This window comes from Poromitra crassiceps (assembly GCF_964638095.1).
Source record: "Poromitra crassiceps genome assembly, chromosome: 18".
In the NCBI taxonomy this organism is placed as follows: Eukaryota; Metazoa; Chordata; class Actinopteri; order Beryciformes; family Melamphaidae; genus Poromitra; species Poromitra crassiceps.
Genome location: NC_139636.1, coordinates 11,583,681 through 11,597,897, shown reverse-complemented (window position 1 = coordinate 11,597,897; position 14,217 = coordinate 11,583,681). Strand labels below are relative to the sequence as shown.

General features: G+C 42.1%; 1 protein-coding gene across 1 annotated transcript; it reads left to right on the top strand.

Moving 5' to 3' along the window:
- Positions 1-469: 469 nt before the first annotated feature.
- On the top strand, positions 470-10,955 carry gal (galanin/GMAP prepropeptide; the record flags this gene model as incomplete). The annotated part of the gene is made up of 6 exons (XM_083654362.1): positions 470-550; positions 2,360-2,414; positions 3,656-3,724; positions 8,707-8,775; positions 9,757-9,828; positions 10,644-10,955. 6 exons carry the CDS (start codon positions 470-472, stop codon positions 10,703-10,705), a joined length of 408 nt encoding a protein of 135 aa, XP_083510488.1. The 3' UTR covers positions 10,706-10,955.
- Between the last annotated feature and the right edge of the window lie 3,262 nt (positions 10,956-14,217).

Sequence of the window (14,217 nt, the reverse complement as noted above, 5' to 3'; positions counted from 1 at the left end):
GGACTTAGATATTATGATGTGGTCAGTTATACAGGGACTTAGATATTATGATGTGGTCAGTTGGTGGTCAGTTACAGGGATTTAGATATGTGGTCAGTTGGTGGTCAGTTACAGGGATTTAGATATTATGTGGTCAGTTGGTGGTCAGTTACAGGGATTTAGATATTATGTGGTCAGTTGGTGGTCAGTTACAGGGATTTAGATATCATGTGGTCAGTTGGTGGTTAGTTACAGGGATTTAGATATTATGTGGTCAGTTGGTGGTCAGGACTTACTGTAGATATTATGATGTGGTCACTTGGTGGTCAGTTATACAAGGACTTAGATATTATGTGGTCAGTTATACAGGCACTTAGATATTATTATGTGGTCAGTTGGACGTGTTTTTCTTTGGCTATGACTTCCAAATATTTTTCAGTTGAAGTTTCTCCCATGAAAATAAACTTTTTTCTGTCCCCCCCCTCCTCAGATGCAGAGGTGCTTTGGGGTTTTCTGCGTGTCGCTCATCTTTTGCGCGACTCTCTCTGAGACCATCGGGCTGGTCATTGCGGTAAGCTGCTATTTAGGCTACTTATTTGTATGTTGCATGCGTTGTCTTTCTTTCTATAGAAAATGTGAATGTGGAAAAAGTCTATTCAAAGCACTTCTGATTTGTTGAGAATTTCAATAGGAGATGTTTTTTTTTACTTTATTTCTCATGCAAGTCAAGAGACAAATCACATGTGAAAGCTAAACAGCATGTGTACAGAAATGTTTTAAAACACTTTGAATGCACATGTGGATCAGACTTGTTTCATACAGTTATACGTAATTGTCCGGGAAAGTATCGATTTACATATAGACACACACATGTAATGCAAGGGCTATGAACCTAATAGTAGGCTATATGTGTGTGTATGTGCAAGTGTTTTATACAGCAGGGAAGTGGAGGGTGAACCCACCTAAACCTAAATTAAACTACATTTCTATTTGCAGAATATAGAGTTCATACTTTTTTTTAGGTGCACATCAAAACTTTATGACAGTAATTCATAATGTTGATGATAGGAAGTGATATGAAATAGATGCAAATTAAATGAGGAGAGGGTCTTTATGAGGGGGATACGCATAAATAAATACTTTTCTGTAGAGCTGTATTCTTGAGACATCCAGATATTCGTTCATAATGCTGACATTCGATCATTAATATAAATTATTTTATTTTTATTTTATTTAGTTGTTTGTTTATTTGTTTATTTATGTATTTATTTATTTATTTTATCCAGGCCATTAAATACGGTTGATGCTAGAATGACCCTAACCCCAAACAATCATCACTCCTCATGTCCCTCCGGCCGATTCATTCATGGATGTGGAATGAATCCATTGACTGTAAAGGATTATTTTCCCCCCGGGGATCATTAAAGTCTTTCTGATTCTGATTCTGATTCTGATATTACTATGTTATTATTATGTAGTTTTAACAATCCAGTAGGTGGCGGTAATGCAACACTTAAGTCAGTGTGTACTGTGTACTGTGCAATTTCCACTGCAGTTATATTCCTGAACACAAACTTTGCTGTTTCATAAACTTTTGTTAACCGCAGACCTTATTTCATGCATTTAACTGAAATCCCCATACAAAAGTCCCATTGCCTTTTACACGTATGAGCCGGAAGTGCTACTTCCAGACTCATTCCTGCTGTACTCTATAAAAGAAAGTTGAGTTAACAAAAAGACAAACACTGGGCTTAGTGAGGCTCCAACCAGCTCCCTCATGACCAGGACGTTGCAACGCGAGGAAGCTACCGCAGGTCCACTGATCCCACCTCTACCCCCTTATTCCTGGTTCAGACTAGCCTCCCAACCCCCCCCCCCCCCCCCCCCCCCCAAATCAGAGGCAAATCATGTTGGCTCGCTGCTCGCAAATCAGCGCTCGCTTGTTACAGTAAAGCTGGAAATCATCCGCAGCAAAATGAGTCAATTGTGTGAATTCACTAGGATTTCAATAACTAGAAGTTAGTCCAAGGAGAGTAGTGCATATACCTTCTAATAATAGCTTTCACTCGCTCCTGTTATCTCCACATCTACATCTTCTTATAAGGGAGCAAGTGGGCAATGTTTGTATGTTTCAATTTTGTGTCCCGGTTGTCCCGGACGTTATGACACACACACACACACACACACACACACACACACACACACACACACACACACACACACACACACACACACACACACACACACACACACACACACACACACACACACACACACACACACACACACAAGGAGGCATTGTGACATCACTGATGATAGTCACAATAATGTTGAAATTAAGTCATATTGCTGTGTGTGTGTGTCCCGTGCGTCCTGGCAGGCAAAGGAGAAGCGTGGCTGGACTCTGAACAGTGCAGGCTACCTCCTAGGGCCCCGTAAGTAGACTGCACACACACACGCACACGCGCACACACACACACACACACACACACACACACACACACACACACACACACACACACACACACAGACCGATGTTGCACTTGACTAGTATAGTGCGAAAGTCACAGCCCTTTACAGGTTAGGCATACGAACCAAGGGATTTCATCCGCCATTCTTTTTTCCATACACATTTTGTAAAAGGCTTATAAAAATAGTTTTATTTGGTCAAACCAAGCGATTCAGCTAGATTTAGAATCAGGAGAGAGCATAGAACATTTCACTCAGACCAAAACTTTAAAAGCTTTTTTTTTATCCACTATTTTGCTGGATAGCCATCTTATCTTATCTTATCTTATCTTATCTTATCTTATCTTATCTTATCTTCTGGTGAATGTTGAAAAACGGGAAATGTATACATTTTCCAACAGAGTGGTACATGTAAATCTGTACATTTCCTGGGAAATGTACAGATGTAGTGCTCTGTAATGTCTGTTGTATTGTATTGTTGTTGTATACATTTCCTGTTTGTCAACATTTACCATAACATATATATTTTGAAAATGTTGTCCATGTAGCAATAGGCTTGAAACAGACTAATTTAAATCCGTGCTGTCTGCCATGTATTTATTTGTCCCTCGTGACAGAACTGAACATACACGTACTGTATAACCTTCTGCAGAGCTTCAATGATACCATCTCTGCCAACGAGGTTATGTTGTGTTTGTTTGTTTGTTTGTTTGTTTGTTTATTTGTCTGTTTGTCTGTTAGCAAGATTACTGAAAACCTACTGGGCCGACTTTCATGAAACTTGGTGGAAGGACGTAGCATGTGCCACAGAAGAACTCAATTCAATTTTGGAGCGGAACCGATCAGATTCGGGTCAAGGAAGGGGGCGGGGAAGGGAAAAGGGGGTCATAGCCAGGGATAGGAAGGTCATAGATTGTCGGGGTTTGAGGGGTGTCTGGGGGGAGTGGCTAGGTGTATCTGGGTGGTGGGAGTGGTTAATAAATGGGGTGGGGCTAGGGAAAAGGGGCCATAGGGATAGGCAGGTCATAGAGAGTCGGGGTGAAGGGGGGGGGGGGGGGGTGGCTAGGTGTATCTGGGTGATGGGAGGGGGAGTGGTCAGTGGTCAGTGGCTGACGTTTGTTTCAAAGTAACGTTGATAATCTACATATCACTGGTTTGCAGACATGTACAATTATTCTGGCGATGGGTTGCTCATCCTGTGTTTCAGGTCGTATTGAACACCTAATTCAGATAAAGGACTCTCCCAGACGAGGCAGAGACGAGCTGGTCGCTTCATGTAAGATAGAAGCAAGCGTACGACCACCAGGGGGCAGGGCCTTGGTGTCAGGCCAGGAATTGCTGCGTCCAAACGTTCCTCTGCTTTCTCGCTTCCACGTCCACGCTTGCCATTCTCTGTCATTCTAACCGCTGTCTGTGCCATTCTCTGTCATCGACGCGCCCCTCCTGCTAGTTAGCTTAGCACAATGACTGGTAGTCTGCGGAATGGCTAGCCTAGCCCTGTTACTTCACTCGACTTCATTCATGTTTGCAGTAGAATATCCTGAAAAAGCAGCAGAATTTTACATCAGTGACATTAAGATAATAAAAATATGTGACATTCATTCCCCCAGGACAAAGTAATAAAAGTAGTAGTTTCCTACTCAAGTAGAAGTTTTATTATTATCTATCTATCATCTATCTATCTATCTATCTATCTATCTATCTATCTATCTATCTATCTATCTATCTATCTATCTATCTATCTATCTATCTATCTATCTATCTATCCTATCTTATCTATCTATCTATCTATCTATCTATCTATCCATATGCAAATTACACAACATCAATATATAAATTATATGATATAAGACAAGTAATTCAATTCAGTGTAGGCCTACAGGTCAAAAAACACAAGGGGCTATAGTGACCGGAGCAGTTACTGCCTGAACAATTAAACCCTTAAAAATCGGTTGTGTTTCTGCATGGGGAACATGCAAACATCATGTGGTCTAATTGGGCTACGTCTAATAAAAACAATCAAACCACAGCAGCCTAGCGAGGGGTCAGGAGGTCAAACTTCAGCTAATGAGGAGCTGCTTGACAGCCACTTAACATCTCTCCTCTTCAGCCCCATGTCACATCCACTCAGACAGCAGCCGAGCAGCATGAAAAGTGTCCAACAGTTCAGTCTTAATTGCGTTGACTAAAACTAAAACGAGACTAAAACTGCCCTTTTTCACGGATGAAAACTAGACGTTAACTAAGATGACAAAAACTATGGGGAAATTGACATTTTCGTCAACAGATACAAACAAACCGAATTTGGAAGAGATCCAATCAGAAGAGAAGAAGAAGGTAAACATAAATCTCTGTCTGTATTGCACATTCAAAACCTTAATACCATTCCATAATAACAGATTAATAGATCTTTCCAATGAGTTTGGAAATTCTCGAGTAACATAATGCATTACACTTTAACTAAATCTACGCCTAGATTTATTCGACTAAAATCTTATATTTAGTCAACTAAAACTAGACTAAAGCTAAAGCATTTCAGATGACTGAAATATGACTGAAACTAAACGAGATTTTACTCAAAAGACTATGACTAAAACTAAATCAAAATAATTGCTGTCAAAATTAACAGTGGAACAGTTTGTCCCTTTCCCATGGACCACTGCCCACTGGAGATAAGAATGACGTGACATTTCACACCTGGGGCTTTCTGCAGCACGATTACATTATGCCAAAACACACAATATTATCTGCTGCATCAAAACATAATAGGAAAAAAAATCAATGTTTTATTATAAACTAGCATTGCACTTTCCAAGGCTTGAAGTGGAACCAGCAGTCTCTCAGTTTAGCACATGGTCCTAGGAGCTGGATATCAAGGATATCTCAGCACGCATCAAATTCAAGACACTGGTACTGGCCTACAGGGCAGTACACCACACAGCTCCTCCGTATCTGTAATCTATGGTCAGGTTCCAAACCTCTTCCTAAGAAAAGTGTTTCTAGGCTTTTCACTCTTTCCTCTGAGGCTGGAACCCTCAAGCTAAAAAATGACTGAGGTTTGAATTTACTCATTTACTCAATGTACATTTGAGTAGAATAGGCTATATATTATTTAAATTACTCAAGTTAGAGTAGAAGTATAGCATTATACAAATATTTTACAATTACAAATCCCCCCAAAACTACTCCAGTACCTCCCACCTCTGCGGTGGTAATGAAGGAGGGGCAAGCACTGCTTTTTCACTTTCCCCACCCAGATTGATCTTGCCGGTCCGGGATCGAACCGACCACTGTGAAGTAGTGTTTGTGGTGTAATCTCATTTGTTACGCGCAGCCGCTTTTATATGTGTAGCCTAGGCCCCTCCCCCCCGCCGCTTCTATATGTGCAGCCTAGGCCCCTCCCCCCTTCCCCTCACCGTTTTTGTGTAGCCTAGGCCCCTCCCCCCGCTCCCCCCCGGCTCTACAAGGATGTGAGAGTGGAGACAGAAAGCTGCACGGCTCAAAGCCGGTGAAACACGCACACACACACATGCACGTACACACACACACACGCTCACAAACGCATGCATACACACACACACACACATATACACGCTTATACATACACACACACACACACACACACACACACGCACACACACACACAGTACACACAGTGCCGGGGGTGGGGGAGAAGGGTCTGACCTGCGCAAATCTACACCGCTTACTTCAACACCTGCATGTGATTTCTACTCTAAATGTTGTCAACGTTGTTTAAAAAAATCACAAAAGAAAATGACGTGATGTTTCAAATGGGCCAACCATTGCAAAACAAAAGCAGAGAGTAACTAATGGCTCATCCCATGCCTGAGCATATCATTTAGCTTACTGCATTCTCATTTTCTTCTTCTTCTCCCCATCATCGTCATTGTTACTCCTGTTTGTGTGTGAAACGTGATTCTTGTATTGTTATTCCTCCCATTGGTGAAATTTCCTATTTTATAGCAATTCCTTGAGCCAAGCCCTGCAGGTGGTCCGTACAAGTTTGGGAATTGAAACCAAAACCTTCTGAAAGTAACAACAACAACACTATGCTGAAATAGATGACTGACTTTACACCCATGTCCTTTAGCTCTCATGAGCGTTAAGATCATGGCACACCAATCAAACCTTCTACAACAAACACAGATGTTTGTTTGGGGTGCCATGTGGCTGTCTGTCTAGAGATGTTTGCTCAGATTCCACATGTTCAACTCTTGTTTGTCTGCGTTTAGCCCATGGCACACCAATCAAACATTAGTTGTTGGATAATGTTTGATTAGTGTACCATGGGCTTAAGGCAGAGGTTCACCCTGTGTGCACTCACTGTGTGTGTGTGTGTGTGTGTGTGTGTGTGTGTGTGTGTGTGTGTGTGTGTGTGTGTGTGTGTGTGTGTGTGTGTGTGTGTGTGTGTGTGTGTGTGTGTGTGTGTGTGTGTGTGTGTGTGTGTGTGTGGTGTGTGTGTGGGTGTCTGTGTGTGTGTGTGTGTGTGTGGGGTGTGTGTTTCTCTAATGTGTGATGCTTCTGATATGGTGTGATGTCAGTTAGGAAATGTGTACATATATGTTAGATTACTTAAAGGAACACTGCAACATTTTGGGGGATTCACATATTTGCCATATTCTCGTCCGATAGTAAGACGAGAAAATAGATGGCCTCCTCTTCTCTGTGCGCGCAGTATGAAAGTAGCCCCACGTCCCTAGTTAGCTTAGCACAATGCCTGGTAGTCAATGGGATGGCTAGCCTACCCCATTATAGTCACCTACTGTAATACACATTCCAACAATACCAAAATGCTCATAATGTACTCTTATGTACATGTTGTGACTCGTGCATTCACCACGTTATGAAATAATAATGTAAAATTACGAGACTAATTAAAAAGAGTAATTTTCGAAGCAAATAAATAGCCGGAACGTCCGGTTTTGTCAGGAAAGTAGTTCCGGCTATGTATTTGCTTTGGAAATGACAATGGCTGAGTTTCCCAACAAAGAAGCTTCTTAAGAGTTAAGAAGCTTCTTAAGGCGTTAAGAAGCTTCTTAAGGAGTTAAGAAGGCTCCAAAGAAGTGTTTCCCAAACGCCTTCTTAACAGAAGAGAAAAATAAAAAAAATAGAAGGCTCTTAAGAAGCATCTTAACTGGAGCTGTCCACCATCTCGATGTGAGAGGTCCTCTGCGGCCCACTTGATGGCACTCTGAGCCCACCAGTGGGCCACGACCCAGTGGTTGAGAAACACTGTTGTAGAATAACCTAATCATGGTCATGTTAAACTTTATTAAACATTATTTATTTCAGACATGGACTGCAGTTCAAATTGCTTTATATACACAGCATACAACAAAACAGAGAAACACTACAGAATTTAAGCAACCTTGGGTTCTGTGAAAGGTGCTATATAAATCCACAACATTATAAAAGGAATCCATTCTGATTAGAGGAATATAGCCTACGGTAAAACATTTTAAACACAAGTAACCATACATAGAGGGGAGATTTTCAAGTGTTCCCCAATTTTAAACACTAAAGGGTGCATGAAAGAAAGGAAAAAGGGAAAAACACAAGAGGAACAGTGGACACAAGTATCTCCTTTTGCCTGACGCGGCTGGATCTGCCAGTGTTTTGTCATTACGAAGGTGTTAAGAATGCCCCAGACCCTTCTTACAAAACCTTCTTAATGAAAGATCATCTTAGCGCTAAGAAGCTTTTGGGAAACGCAGCCTTCTTAACGGAAGATAATTGGAAGATAATTTTAGGCTAAGAAGCAATCGGGAAACACGTTGGCTTCGTTGGCTTCTTATGGGAGCCTTAAGAAGGGTCAAAGAAGCTTCTTAGCGCTAAGAAGCTTTTGGGAAACGCATGCCTTCGTAAAGAAGCAATTGGGAAACGCGTTTGCTTCTTAAGGGGGCCTTAAGAAGGGTTAAATTAGCTTCTTAGCGCAAAGAAGCTTTTGGGAAACCCAGCCAATGTCTATGTGTGCTCGATTTCTAGGATGGAGCCTCAGGAAGAGCGCGTCGCTACTTTCTACTGCACGCACAGAGAACGGGCATCTATCTTCTCGTCTTACTCTTGTGAAAATGGCAAATAGGCGAATCTTCCAAAATGTTGGCGTGTTCCTTTAATCTTAGATTATGAACGCATGAATGCATTGAATTCAATGTCAACTGAGCTCAGTCCTGCATTCAGTTGTATATTGTCTTATCTGTATGGCTGTATCCATTTTCACCAATCTTTATTGTCCAGATGGTATTGACGGACACAGGACACTGGGAGGCAAGAGAGACATGGGCCAGGACGAGGACTTCAGAACAGGTCTGTGTGAAGCCTAACATCTAATGGTAAAAAGCATGCTACTGAAATTGCCATCTTCTATTGGCTGAGTGATCTAAGGGGCCAGGGGCTGTCACCTTCTAGGGTGCAACAGGTGGTGATGGTGACATCACAACAGTAACAGCTGGAAGATCTTGTAGCTCCTTGTTGTTCATGCTTAGCTTTGTGCTTTTGAATGTGATTAGTTTTCTTATAGCCTGGTAAAGACCATCCTGATAACGTGACCTCACATCCTGTTTCACTCTACGTATCAATCTGGACATCCAGTCGCCCACAGTCATTTCAGTGGTTGGGAGTGCTTACTTTGACAGACAACTCCTTCAGCCAATCAGCATAGCCAAATCCAATCAAAATCCACTTGTAAAAACTGTGAAAATGTATTATCCTCTGAGAAACTCCACTGGTGCAAACTGTTGTTCTTGTTTAATTGTTGTTATTGAGTCTATTTCTGCAATAACTATGGCTGTTTGCTCTACTAATATTAACGTTACCACTGACTCGTTGCTTCGGGAGCTGCCATACATACTGTTTTGCCAGCGGCGTCCTTGATTGGCCGGTTACCTTATCAACTGTGAAGCAGCTCACCGATTGGCCCGTGCACTTTTTAATTTCTGGACATGGCTGTGGGCGGGCTGGAGGCACAGAACCAAACAAAATGTGTGGTCACATCAGGATGGTTTACCAGGCTAGTAGTTTTACATTCTGAATGTATTTGTCAGAAGTGAACATCTCTTTGCCTTTACCTTGAATTTGTTTGTTGGAGACAAAAGTCAGATGTATTATTCATGTTCGGCCTCGAGGCAATAAAAACATTATTGGGCGTCTGGTTAGTGTAGAGGTGAAATCACTCACCTGGACACCAGACCCAACATCTATAAGGGACCGGCGTCTTTTTGGGACTTGGCGTTTATTTGAAGTTTTACGGTTTATAGACGTCAGGTTTTTTGTGCTCTGCCTCCACAGGGGCCCTGAGAATAGCAGATGAAGATGTCATCCACACTGTCATCGACTTCCTATCATACCTCAAACTTAAAGGTTTGCTTTCTCATTTCTGCTCGTCCAGTTACAGCACGTTTGTGAACCATAGACCGTAAAAAAGGGGGGTTGTAAAGGGAATAGAGCTCAACTGACACGTGACTTTTTTCGTGACGTCATTGCCCCCGGAAATACGTTCTCCCATTCATTTTATCCATCAACATTTCGGAAAGAAAATCCTTATATAACGAGTTTTAAGGCTGGAACCAAGCCAACCCGTGACCTACTGAATCGTGAGTGACCATAAAACATTCGGTTTGGCGCAAAAACAAAACATTTGGGGGGAATCATCAAAAGTCACATGCCTGTTGAGCTCTATTGGGATAAGGTTTGGACAGCGGCGTCTTAAAGGCCAATATTTTGTACAATTTCTTTTTTACCGGACCCGGAACGGGCTGGCTAAGAAATGTCTCAGGGGCTGACTGACTGACTGACTGTCTGACTCCCCATTGTTGGAATGCATACGTGAGTGTTGAGCAGCAGCGGCAGACCAGGCAAGCTGGACCCAGACTGCTGCTCAACACTCACACATGCATGCCTGTTTCTACAGTGGGGAGTCAGACAGACAGACAGACAGACAGTCAGACAGACAGACAGTTGAAGGCACCAACTTCACTATTTATATTTGTCGAAGAAACTCGAGTATTTAAGCAGAAGCCTTTAGAACAAAATGGCTTTAAAGAGAATGGGAAAAACAGAACTGGTCTAAACTTTTGAGTGCAAATGTGTCCCGCTTATATCTCTGTTCTATCTACTCCAACCACTTTGATTGTGCTCTGACTCTGAAGTAATCCTTGGTGTGTCTGTGGTTGCAGAGATGGGGGCCTTGGACGGTCTGCCTTCCTCTCTGACATCAGAAGAACTGGCAAATCCCTAAAACCCGTGTGCCGCCTGGCCTCGTCCTCCCTCAGCCCAACATGTCACCTGACCGTAGCTCCATTCACACTCAACAGGCTGCATTGACCCTGGGACCTTTTGGCTCCTGTGGAAATGCAGCCTCCGCTGTGGGTCAATGGGAAACCTGTGATGTATTTCAGTGTGTATGTGGGGGGCTCTGGGTAAGAGGGACTGTGGCATTCTGTTAAGTCATACTGTATTTATCATCTTAATGTGCCGTCATCTGATGATGTGGGAGAGAGGAGTGGAATAAACTGACAAGTGGCATTGGACTCAAACCTTGAATTGATTTCTTCCCTTGATTAATTTAAAGAATATTTATCAGCAGTGTCTCAACAGCTAAGAGAATTGCTCACTTTGAAACAAAGTTAGCAGAATGCATGTTTGTGCATGCCCAATCAGCTCTATGCATTACACTCATACACATCTCAGGGTAGTGATGGTACTGTGAAACATCACAATTCCTGGGCAGAAGGCTAGAACAGGAGATTGTACAACACATTAGAGTACTCAGGTACCATTTGTGATAACTAGTAGTAACATAACGTTAGTTTAGCATCTGGACAAATTAAACAAGATGTAGGTAGAAAGAGCAGAATATTTACGCTACACGTAACACGTAAATGTAAACACGTTTGCAGAGATGGGAAGTAACTAAGTACAAATACTTCATTACTGTACTTGAGTAGGATTTTCAGGTATCTGTACTTTACTGAGTATTTATTTTTCGGGCAACTTTTTTTACTTTTACTCCCTACAATTTAACACAAATATCTGTACTTTCTACTCCTTACATTTTCAAAACAGTCAGTTTTACTTTAGTTTTAATGCATGGCAGACAAATATGATGTAAAATAATAGAAAATATAGATATAAATTAGATTGTGTTGCATCATCATTCAGCCTAAAAATACAGAGATGTGATTTTGGGGCCATATCACCCTGCCCTCTGCTGGAGGACCTGGGCCAGTTGTTGGTTCAATCCTTGCATCAGACTGTGGCTTCAGAAATGTTTACAAATACAAGCTGGAGATTGTAGGATTCCACCTGTGATGCTTCTTTATCATCAGTAGTTTGAACACTAAGCAAATAAGCTGATGAAGAAGACTGGGCGAAGTCTCTCTGACTTTAGCTCAGTGAGATAAACTGCTGCTTGTCATGTAGTGTAGTTATTCACTGGTTCAAAGCCCACTTGTCAAACTCTTTATGCCTTCCATGTCAGTATGAAGACTTGTAGAAATCAGATGCACCTAACACCCACACTGAGGAACAGCTCAGCAGGATGAGCAGCTACTTCTTTATCTCAGTATGACCGGGTGAGTGTCGGTTCGAATCCGCGATCGAAGAGAGATGTTGTTGCTCAAACCATGCTTTAACATGGCTAGAAACACACCGGCTGACAGAGCGCCTCCTACAGACATTCAGCCCGCCCTTTCCCGCCCAAGCCCCAGTCACTTTTGCATGGCAAAAGCCAGAGGAAAGAGTGAAAACCGCTGAGAAAACCAGTCTTAAGAAGTCTCACCTTGTGGCACAGAGGCAGTATTGACGCCTCAATCACTTTTGAGGTCGTGGGTTCGAGTCTCAGTCAGTTTTGAATGGCGACAGCCAGAGGAAAGGGACAAAAGCACCCAGAGATTAGCTATGTCCAAGCGAGTCTACTTAACTATTTCTAAATTGACTAAAAGCTCAAATATAGCCTTTTCCAGATTTGGACCTATTAGCCAGGCACTTCAACAGTCATACAGTGAGAAATACAGCATCAGTGGCAGTGCCTTTGTGGTTCACTGTCTATGTCAGCTGCCTCCAGAGGAAGAGGTTTTGTGTTCTAAGCTGGAATGTGTGTTTGTAGTTATTTGTATTTGAATAAAAGTGGAAATACGTATAACAATCTTCTTTTAGTTTTTATTACACTTCTAATTAATTTGAGCATATTAAAGTGTTAACATAAATGTTCTTCAATAAACTATACCGACAGTGGGTTTTGATCCCTCGTCTATCAGAACAAAGACAACTGCACTCACCACTCAGCCACACAGACAGACCCATAGAACTCAGGCTTACACATCCATGATACACAGAGAGAGGCAGAGGAAACAAATAATTGTATAAATATTTGTATGAAATAAATCACATTTGTAAAAACCCACATATTTGTGCTTTTCCGAATACCGGGTTCGGCTCCACCCCTAGTTCAAACCTCTAGCAGGTTGTCGGAGGATACTGATTGGCTGTTCAATAAAGTAATTACTAATTAACACCAGAAGGTGTCCCCTGGTGGCACACTGAGTTGAGTGTGTAGTTTACCATAAGCCTCAGTCCTCCCACAATGACCTGGTTCAAATCCAGCCTGTGGGATTTTGTTACATGTTCTTCTCTCTTCCTCTCTTTCTCTCTCTCTCTCCCACACCTCTGTGTCCTTCTCTCACGATACGTCTGTCAATAAAGCATAAAATGTCTGAAATAAAAAAACCATAAAGGAAGAGCTCTTATCTTCGTTTTTTACCATTAAATCTTTCTGAGACTTTATCACCCCCCCCCCCCCCCCACAGACACACACACACACACACACACACACACACACACACACACACACACACACACACACACACACACACACACACACACACACACACACCAGCTTTATGTTGATTGACAGCTGAAATGTAACATTTTAAAAACCAGACAGGTCAAACTTTTTACAGCGGGATTTTGGCCAAACTCTGTTCTCTCTCTCTCTCTCACACTGTGTCCCTATGTCGCTCACTCCAAGGAAAGCCAGGCTACCTTCAGGTGCAATCAGTTATATTCAGATTTGGGTGTGTAGCTTACCATGTAAGCTTCAGTCTTCCCACAGTAACCCTGGTACAAATCCAGCATGCAGGATTTTGTTGCAAGTTCTTCTCTCTTCCTCTTTCTCTCTCTCTCTCCCACACCTCTGTGTCCTTCTCTCACGATAAGTCTGTCAATAAACCATAAAATGTCTGAAATTAAAAAAATCATAAAGGAAGAGCTCTTTATCTTTGTTTTTTTTTTTACCATTAAATCTTTCTGAGACTTTATCACCCCCCCCCCCCACACACACACACACACAAACACACACACACACACCAGCTTTATGTTGATTGACAGCTGAAATGTAACATTTTAAAAACCAGACAGGTCAAACTTTTTACAGCGGGATTTTGGCCAAACTCTGTTCTCTCTCTCTCTCTCACTGTGTCCCTATGTCGCTCACTCCAAGGAAAGCCAGGCTACCTTCAGGTGCAATCAGTTATATTCAGATTTGGGTGTGTAGCTTACCATGTAAGCTTCAGTCTTCCCACAGTAACCCTGGTACAAATCCAGCGTGCAGGATTTTGTTGCAAGTTCTTCTCTCTTCCTCTTTCTCTCTCCCACACCTCTGTGTCCTTCTCTCACGATAAGTCTGTCAATAAACCATAAAATGTCTGAAATTAAAGAAATCATAAAGGAAGAGCTCTTTATCTTTGTTTG